This window comes from Bos mutus, chromosome X (assembly GCF_027580195.1).
Source record: "Bos mutus isolate GX-2022 chromosome X, NWIPB_WYAK_1.1, whole genome shotgun sequence".
Lineage (NCBI taxonomy): Eukaryota > Metazoa > Chordata > Mammalia > Artiodactyla > Bovidae > Bos > Bos mutus.
Genome location: NC_091646.1, coordinates 94507856 through 94517908, shown reverse-complemented (window position 1 = coordinate 94517908; position 10053 = coordinate 94507856). Strand labels below are relative to the sequence as shown.

Sequence of the window (10053 nt, the reverse complement as noted above, 5' to 3'; positions counted from 1 at the left end):
TATCTTAGACATTTGCTTAGCCTGTCATTATCACCTGAATGCGGCCATGAGACCTGTGGCTGATGTGAACGGTGTGGAATAGTGTGTTCTCTGACAACGGTCTAAAAAGCTATAGCCATTGATCAGTGTAAGCATTTGGTGTTTGCTTCAAGGATCAACATTCATTCTTATACTTAAATTCAGGTATCTCTAAGAGGCAGCGTTAAATTCACTATCAGGAGTTTAGAATGTAAAATTAAATGACAAGTATGTATAGTTAGTAATAGAACATCCTGCTCCTTTATCTCATCCTGTAATTTTCAATCTTTTGGTCTCCAGACCCCTTTATATTCTTAACATTTGTTGGGGATCTGGACACCAAAGAGCTTTTGTTTATGAAATTTATAGCTACCAGTATTTGCCATATTAGAAAGTAAAAGTGAAAAAAAAATAAGTACTTATTGATTTAAAAATATAAAAGTCCCCAAATTAAAAAGTCCATTACATGCTAAACACAAATAACATTTTAAAGCAAATAGCTATATTTTCTAAAACAAACAAAAGCATGGGAAGATGACTAACGTTTTTAACAACTTTTGAGAGAGAAAGTGAAAAGACAACGAACGTGTTGGTGTTATTATGAAAATACTGTTGGTCTCACAGACCCCCCTCAAATTTGAATGTTCTCAAGGACTCCCATCGGGGCTCATTGCCATTTGTTGAGAACTGCTGGTTTAATCTGAGGCCTGATATTAATGACAAAAGAAAAAGTCCACACAAAAGGAGCCTTAATTTTTCTCTAAACCAAAATCCATTACTGGCTCAAACACTCCCATTCTCAGCTTTAAGTAGAAGCCAGAGATTACCATGTACTCAGGGCCAAATTCAAAACAATGCTGTCATTTCTGCTGAGACCAGGTTCGAGATTTATTAATTTTTAGTCCAGGAAAGCCGTAAAACCTGTTATCTAAACACAGTCAGCAGTAGTTCCCTTTCCAGCATTTGCTTACTCCTGCTTGTGCTGAGCGGACAGTTGTCATTAAGTAGGCCCAGCATTGGTACAGACCAGAGAATGACAGGTGCTGAACTAAGAGCCCACACACTCAAATTAGGAACCTGTGAGCCACTAACGGAGCAGCCTGCTCTATTTCTGTGAAAACTCAGATACATGTTGGGGAAACAGAAGCTTCTTCCCCCATGAGAGCAAGGAGAACAATGCTGTGACCTTACACCTAGAGTGCTCTTCGGGTCTTACAAATGACTTTCACACATATCATCTCATTGCATCCTTTTAAAGCCCCAGGAGGGACTTTAAAAGGCAGGGCGAATGATACTATCGCCATTTCAGAGGTAAGTAAGGAGCTCGAGGGTCAGATATGGGTCTTTCCCAAAGTGGCCTGGCAAGGGTATGGCAGAGTGGGATCTGAATTCAGGTCATCTGACTCCTAGTTCAAGGTCCTCCCAAGCAGTCCTCCTCCTTAGGGTTTAGGGGAGTCTGCGTGGGGATGGATATGGAAGCCGCAGGACATGACGCTTCCAAAACCTGCTTGCCTTCTGCCTGATCAGCCATTTTATCCAACACTAAGGAGTTGTGGGAGTGGCACAGAAATCTGACCGATATAATGCATTTTCTATCAGTGCATGTATAACTGTTGGATTTTTTCTTCTTTCCTAGCCAGTTTATGTTGGCAATTCATTCACAGCCTGTTCCCCCTGCTCCAAAGATTTTCAACAAAAATTCTGCAGTTAAAAAAATCTGAAAATACAAAATGAAATAGCAACTGTGAGATATGTTTGCAGCTATAACTAGATTTATTGTGCGCCTGGCACAACACAGACTTTGCAGTCTTCCTCTGCCAACTGGAGAATAATGCAGAAATCACAGTTCTTAATTTAAGGGAAAATTGTCTGGTAATGATCTTGAGACAAAGGCTTCACTCTATACAAAAACATTAAGAAAATAATTCCCAGGGTTTTAACTAAATTCTTACTTGCTAGAAGATTCTGGGGTCGTAGGAGAGCAACTAGAGTAAAAGGCAATGTAACATGGAGAAAGAAAGTGTTGCCAATGAGCCAAGGAGAAGTCTGCATCCGTTCTGTCATCGATTTGAGTATCTACTTGAGAAATGATTCTTTTGCCAGGAAATCCACTCCACCAAGATGTTAATACAAATAGCATGTGACATTCAAGGACACTAAGCAAACACTGTTTAATTTTTGTGGGGGAGGCAGTCAATTACAGCACCAAAATCCCTCCTGTGAAAGCAGCCAAAAGCCATGAAGGACCAGTGATTTTCTTGCTGTCCACTAGGAACAAGGTATCAATTATTATGCCTTCCTTCTCTCTCTGTCACCCTCTGAGATGTTCCTCAAGTCAAAACTGACTATATGCATTTTTTTCCCTTTTAAGGAAGTTTAAGAAGGTTAACAAAAGCCTGTAAAAATTTAAAAGCAGGCTAAGTTCATCTTATTTTCAAAATTCAACAGCACATTGCTGTTACACAAATTGTTGGTGCCTTCCCCCAACCTCCAATTTTGGTGAGTAATGTTCTCTTTACGGGTGATTTAGATAGATGTTAATGACTTTTTAACAGGTGCCCATATACTGGGCTGATGTACACACACGTCTATGTTCATGTACATATATACATAAACATACATGCGCACACACCAAAGTACGTCTCCTAGGAAGACCTCCACTAGTATTTTTCCCTCTTCACATATTTCCATTAGCAAAAATGAGCATGGATAAAGAGTTTAGAGTGGGAAACAGAACTAATGAAAATCAAATCGGAGAATATGAAGTGGTATGCTGTCAGAGTCCAATAAGTCAGATGCACGTGTATGTAGTGGTAAAGTGCTAGAAAGTTCTCTCATTAGTATTTTAAAAACGATTATAGTAGAAAGAAGTTTGCAGTTTCATTTGATAGTGGTGACCACTGGCACCATAGCAATGGCACTGGCTGAGTTGGAGTTGATGATGTCCTCATACTCCGGAGGCGGATCAAGATGAGGTTCTGTTTCACTCCTCCGCAGGTTCATCTGCCCAGTGGCTTCCTCGTAGGTCGGTGGGGGATCGCAGTTGGACAGGCGAGTGGAGACGGAATCTGAGCGCCCAACCACGTATTCCAGGAAGCCTGGGGACAACCCGCTGTTATCAAAGACTTCATCTGGTGGGGGAGGTGTAGTGATAATATTGAGGTGTTGAGGGAAAGGAATATGACTTTCCGTCACTGTCTGTCGGCGAGTCTTGTTTCTTAGGAAGCATCTCCAGATCAGGAAAATGACAAGGAGGATAATGAAGAGGCCAAAGATTAATGGAAAGGTAAGGTAAAACTGAAACCAGTCACTTCCTCTGTTACTCTCTCCTTGTTGTGCTTTTGTGTACGTGTTCCAAAACTCCTTCTGAAAATAGAAGAGGAGATTAACTGTAAATCAACATGATCCAAAGATCGGAAATAGCAAATGAACGCATATCTGGGTTTTATTAATATGATGAAAAGAAAACCCCAAACCAGATTTGTTGGTTCCAGTGACCTGCGGCCTGTATTTTCCCTGACAAGAAACTGTAGATCATGGTGCTCCCTCTGGACTCTCCCCTAAAATGGGGAGTCAGAACCCAAGGTCTTCAAGACTTGGTGTTTTTTGTATTTTCAGTTATGATATATTGGAAGGGCAAAAAGCATAAAGAATTTTCCCTTTTCCAAATATACCACCTAATCTCCCCTTTAATATAGAAGGTAAATACCATTTTCCATGTCCAATTATGAGAGAGGGACCCCATCATCATTGTGCTATTTCAGGCTGTTGGAGGCTCTTAGTGCTCAGATGCAATGCATTGTTTCCCAATAGCTCTGTTTGGGACTCTCTCCTACCAGGTATTCCCCCCCCAGCCCCAGAGTACACAGATTTAATGCATCTAAACACTCAATAAGTAGTGGTGATTATAATGAATTTTTGTATATCATGGGCTTCCCAGGTAGCTCAGATGGTAAAGAATCCGCCTGCAACACTGGAGACACAGGAAACGTGGGCTCGATCCCTGGGTTGGGAAGATCCCCTGGAAAAGAGGATGGCTACCCACTCTAGTATTCTTGCCTGGGAAATCCCATGGACAGAGGAGCCTGGCAGGCTACAGTCTATGGAGTCAGACACAACTGAGTGATTAACAGTTCACTTGTGTATCATAAGTCTGCTTCAAATTGGAGTAATCTATATCCCAAACCTTGGTACAAACACCACCCCCAATGCTTAAACTTAGCCAATAATGTTTGTTTTTTTTCCCTCACAATATTTGTTTGCAGGCTACTGATAGTATTTAAACACCCAGCAGAAGGTAAGACTGTGGGCGCTAAAACTGTTTGTTTCATAGCACTGTCTTTTATTAGTCATAAAGGCTTTTAAAGTACTATGTGGGTCTAAGAATGACCCACAGTGTTCCACCCCTAAACTTGGTCATCTTATAAGGTACATTATTATTCCAACATTCCGTGATTCTAAGATAAAAGTTTGATATGCTGTAAGAAATATGGTATGATTTAGTAACAGCTGTGTGCAGGTGAAAATATGCAAGGTGCAACATTCAAACAAGCCAGAAGTAGAGACACTGTAATCCCAAAGTGTAGAGCCTTTATGTTAGGACAATACCCCAAACTGGAAATTAAATTTTTATTAGTGAAACAGTCAGTTAATAATCCAGGTTGAAAACTCATGAAGCTTTTTGTAAACAATAAAAGTGTACGCTATTTTTGTATAACTGTTACTTTTAGTATTGCCAACTTTATTACAGAAAATATAGATTATATAAAAATTTACTAATGCAGAAATATCTGAAAAGGAAAAACCAATCATCTGTAATTACACTGCAAAGATAAAATCACTATTAACATTTTTGGTTTACAACTACTCTCTGCCAACTCTCAGTCAAATCCTTACACAAATGTACATTTTTTAGAAAGTTGGAATCAAACTGTACTAAATCTCAATAAAAGTTTTATTAATCTACTTATAGAGACCTACCAAGTATCTACTTTGTAGGTAACTTTCTTAATCGATAGAGATGAGGATTTCTCCTCTCTTTGCCATCTCTCAGCTCACCATCTCCTTCCCCTCCATTTAATCTTAACCACAAAACACAAATAATATGTGATTTCAAATAATTATATAATGTTAATCTTAGAATAAATGGAATAGACAAATGACTTTTTAATCTTGTCCAGTCACTTTTGGATAATCAATAATGCACATGAAAATGGTTCTGTTTTGTTTTGTTTTGTTTTCATGCTTGGCTGGTATAAATCAATGTCTGTGGTTTCCTTGGCACACTTGGGAAAAAGCAGCAAAGTTGTGATTTTTTTTTCCTTTGGGAGAAAAAAACGTTAACCCTTGAAAATAAAAGTGTGAGTCTATTTTAAAAACAAAGCTTAGACAATAGAATAGAATCATCACAGCAGCTTTTTACTTTACTAATAGCAACACAATTCGCAAGCTGCACCTAATAATCATCCCCACTTGCAGATGAGGAAATGGAGGCTCAGTGATGTTACCTTATAATAAAACCAAGGTCACTTAACACACACATGTTGGAGCTGGCATTTGAATGCAACAGGCCTGGTGTCAGAGCAAAACAAAAAGCAGTCTGTCCTGATGCATAAGGTATGTCAAACTTGGACAGTTTCCTAGAAAATTCAATCTTTCTCATCATGCTAAATGTGTAGTTTGAAAACAAGTAACATTCATTGATCTGAATAAAAAGGTACTGCCAAGATTTCTTTCTTTGGAAACTAGACTGACTTTGTCCTTGAGGCAAGAGAATCAGGGAAATACTCACTTAAAATCAAGTAAAATAACTGTCATTCAAATAGACAAACCAGGTTTATGTCTCTCTAAGCTATTTAGATTGTTCTTTATTTTACTGGAAATAGCCAGAAGATATTCAGAAAGCAAATAAGTGATTTCAAGACTAAGTAAAACAGTGCTTTAGAGGCAGTGGATGTTTATTTAAGAAAGAAAATTTTAATGAAAGAAAGGGATTCAGTCATTTTAGGTAATGCTAAAATTACATAGATAATGAATCTCAAGGGATCAGAGGGGTCTGGCAAATCATTCAGATATGGATGAACCCTTGCACCCCTGGGATAAATCCCATTCGATCGTGGTGTGTGATCCTTTTAATGTTCTGTTGGGTTCGGTTTACCAGTATTTTGTTGAGGATTTTTGTGTCTGTGTATGTTTATTAGTGATAATGGCCTGTAATTTTCTATTTTTGTTGTATCTTTATCTAGTTTGGGTGACAGGGTGATGGTTGTATCATGGAATGAGTTTGGGACTGTTCCTTCCTCTGCAATTTTGTGGAAGGGTTTCAGAAGGATAGGTGTTAACTCTTCTCTAAATGTTTGATAGAATTCACCTGTGAAGCCATCTGGTCCTGCACTTTTTTGGTTGGGAGGTTTTTTGTTTTTGTTTTTTTACATGTACTTACATACTTATTAATAATGAGAGATTTTTTTCTTCATGTTTTGAAATACTGATGTTAGGTTTCAGATCCCATGACCGGATTCCACCAGCACCCTAAAAGATAGGCTCTCATTATGGTAAGCAGAGCTAGGGATTACAAATCTATGCCTTAGCATTTGTTGGGAGTTTTTAAATCACAGTTTCAGTACTTGTGACAGGTCTGTTCATATTTTGTATTTCTTTTTAGTTGAATCTTGGGACACTGTACCTTTCTAAGAATCTGTCCATTTTATATAGTTGCCTTATAGTCCTCGGTATTTCTGTGGTTTCTAAGTTCTCCTTTTCATTCCTAATCTTAGGTTTGTGCCCTCTCTTTTTTCTTGATGAGTCTGGCTAAAGGTTTATGAATTATCTTTTCAAGGAAGCAGTTTTTAGTTTCACTAATCTTTTCTATTGTTTTCTATTTATCTGGGCTTTAATCTTTATGATTTCTTTCCTTCTACGAACTTTGGGGTTGTTTGTTCTTTCTCTAGCTACTGTAAGTGTAAGGTTAGATTATTTGAGCTTTTTTCTTGTTCCCTGAGGTAAGATTGTATTGCTGTAAACTTCCCTGCTTTTGCTGCATCCCATACGTTTTGGATTGTCATGCTTTTGTTTACCTAGAGATAAATGAATTTTTTTTTTTTCTTCAGTGATCCATTGGTTGTTATTTGTTGCTTTTCCCTTGTTGCTTTTTATATTTTCTCTAGTTTTTGACAATTATTTCGGAGGCAAGAGCCCCAAAAGATAGATGTTTCATCACAGTAGGTAAGTATGTGAAAGATTCTACCAAACCAAATTTGTTGCTATTTTATTATAAAATGTCTGCTTTTCTGATTTGAATTTTCTCAATACCATTTTTAAGTGGAATTTGAGTGACTCAAGGCCTGAAGGACCGTATTCCTAAATTCAAAGAGTAAAGCCAAGAATATTTTTCCAGTCTTTGAGTAATCAGCTCAGAACCTACCTATGTGGTAAAGTTTGGAAGTGGGTGATGGGCCCAGTGAGTTTGTATTGCTGAGGGCCCGGCAGCATTTATACTCAGCACTCACATTCTCCCTTTTACTGAACAAGTACGACAGGGAAGGAAAGACCACCAGAGAGAAGGGACAGAAGCCACAATCCTAACTCCAAAAGCTGCCTTGTTGAGAACAGGTCAGAATATTCCAGCAAGAGGTCATTGAGCACTGTTAAGATTCTTTATCTAGACGGATGTTCTAGGGTAAAAAAAAATCCCTGTAAAAGTTACTTTGTGTTCTTTCGTTCATCAAAAGAGTAGGACTATGTAGATCTAACTTCTGAGAAAACAAAGACTACTTGTAAATTATGAACTACGATATAAAAGGTAAGGCATTCTCTTGAAAATTGCCACTAGAGTATATAATTTGCTGAAAAGCAATATTTATGATAAGTATGGTTTCAACTTATTTTATTATAAGTTGTAAAAGATATGGCTGGGGGATGAAGAACAAGGTACAGTTTTTCTTTTATTTTTAATTGGAGGATAATTACAGTATTGTGATAGTTTCTGCCATACATCAACATGAATCAGCCACAGATATACATATGCCCACTCCCTCTCAAACCTCGCAACCCCCCTAGGTTGTCACGGAGCACTGGCTATGGGTGCCGTGCATCATAGAGCAAATTCCCACTGGCTGTTTTCCATATGGTAATGTATATGTTTCAGTATTACCCTTAAGTCATCCCTCCCTCTCCTTCCCCCGCTCCGTCTATAAGTCTGTTCTCTATGTCTGTGTCTGCTTTGCTGCCCTGCAAAAAGGATCATCGGTACCATCTTTCTAGATTCCATATAGATGCAATATGATATTTGTCTTCTCTTTTTGACTTAAACTGACTCAAATGTGTTCAGAAGTTACAGTTCTATCTTTTAAAAAATTATGGGGATTATTATTTTGCTAGGCAGCATACAGCTTACATAAAGTAAAAAACTCTGTAATTTAGGTATAATGGTTAATGGTTGTAAAACTGTAAAGGTTCAGATTCAGGATACTTGAGGTGGGAACTGATAGCTGTCCCAGTATAAGAGGCAACAGGAGAACTCTCAAGTCCCAAAATATCCCTTGTAAGCAGCATTAAAAACTGACTGGTATTTTAGGGTTGCAGTTGAATATACCAATGTAGGAAGACCCCGGAGAAGGCAATGGCACCCCATTCCAGTGTTCTTGCCTGGAAAATCCCAGGGACGGGGGAGCCTGGTGGGCTGCAGTCCATGGGGTCGCACAGAGTCGGACACGACTGAAGTGACTTAGAAGCAGCAGGAAGGCCCAGACTGCACTTCCTTCTGTGGCCACATCAGATCTATGCAGGGAACAATTGTTTTCTGGAAAAAACCTATAAAACTAGCAGAGCAACTTCTATTCATCAGGTGAACCAGGAAAAAACCCTACACTGAGCTGAATAGGAAAGGCTGGGACACAACCTCCCCATGGACCCCACCCGGCGTGTGAGGACCTATCATGGGGAGGGATCTCAGAAACATGAGCTGTTCTCCTTGAGGAGTAAAGGATTTGAGCTCACGTGGGGGCACCCCGACTGTATTTAGCAGGATGGGAGCAGACTCAGAAGCCCCCAGACTTCCTGTGAAAGAGACTCACTTGCTGATCTTAAAGCATCAATCGGCCTGAGGCACAGGCCTCTGAGATAGCAGACATCTTTTAGGCCTAATGCAATGCTCTGGGGGTGGAGGACGGCAGGGGCCACCTTGGCATCCTGGAAAGGGGCTTGTAGCTTTGTGTGCAGCTGAAATTTCTGAGGGTTCTCTCTGGGTGTCTGGCTCTGGTAGGGCTTATGCACACAGGTGACCCAGGGCAGAGCAAGAAGCAGCACTGAGGTGCCAATTCCTTCTGGGAAAGAGGCTTTATGTCACAGCTCTGTGGCCTGAGGGGCAGATTTCTTCGGAAACATACAGCTACGGCCCCCTGTAGTCCTCTCCAGAGCACCAGCACCTCCCAGAGGGGAGCTTGTACATGTGTCTGCTGCCCCCTAATCACCTGGCTGTGATGGCTAGCAGGTCCTGTGTTTGTGGACCTCTCGATAGTGGAACAGATGTTAATAGTTCCTGGCTGGCTACCACTCTCAGGGCACAGCACAGACACAGATTGAAACACAGCCCAATTTTTGTGTGAAAAATCCTTCTTTGCTTGTCTTAGAGCTTCAGGCTGAGGAGCAAGATTCCGGTTTGGTGCTTATATATAGAGATTTCTGAAGGCTCTCTGTGGATGAAGGCCAGAGGATGGTGCCTTTGCACTCTCCCACCACACTGCTCCAGGCTGCTGGTATCTCCTAGAAAGGTGCTTGTACCCTCCATCTGGCACCCCGACTTTGTAGGCTGCTGGCTAGGACACAAGTCTATACCACTGGGCCCTGGTAGTCAGATGACTTACCCTTGTGGTGCCACAGGACTATAGAGTATGTTCACACATTTTAAAAGCTGCTGTTTGAGGTCTGGCTTCTCATCAGCCTGAATGTAGGTGCTGATGGTGATCCTCTTCTTTGGGTCACTGAAATGTCTTGGCACACCCCCAAGGACTGGGAGCCAATAGAAATAAAATGGGC

General features: G+C 40.2%; 1 protein-coding gene across 3 annotated transcripts in view; it reads right to left on the bottom strand.

The window, feature by feature from the left end:
* Positions 1 to 423: 423 nt before the first annotated feature.
* The window catches only part of PRRG1 (proline rich and Gla domain 1), a 142468-nt gene continuing 132838 nt past the window's right edge, over positions 424 to 10053 (bottom strand). For all 3 annotated transcript variants that reach the window (XM_005889421.2, XM_070365548.1, XM_070365547.1), the window contains one exon: positions 424 to 3384. In XM_005889421.2, coding sequence (XP_005889483.1) covers positions 2899 to 3384 — 486 coding nt within the window. In that variant the 3' untranslated portion in view covers positions 424 to 2898. The remainder of the gene's footprint in view (positions 3385 to 10053) is intronic.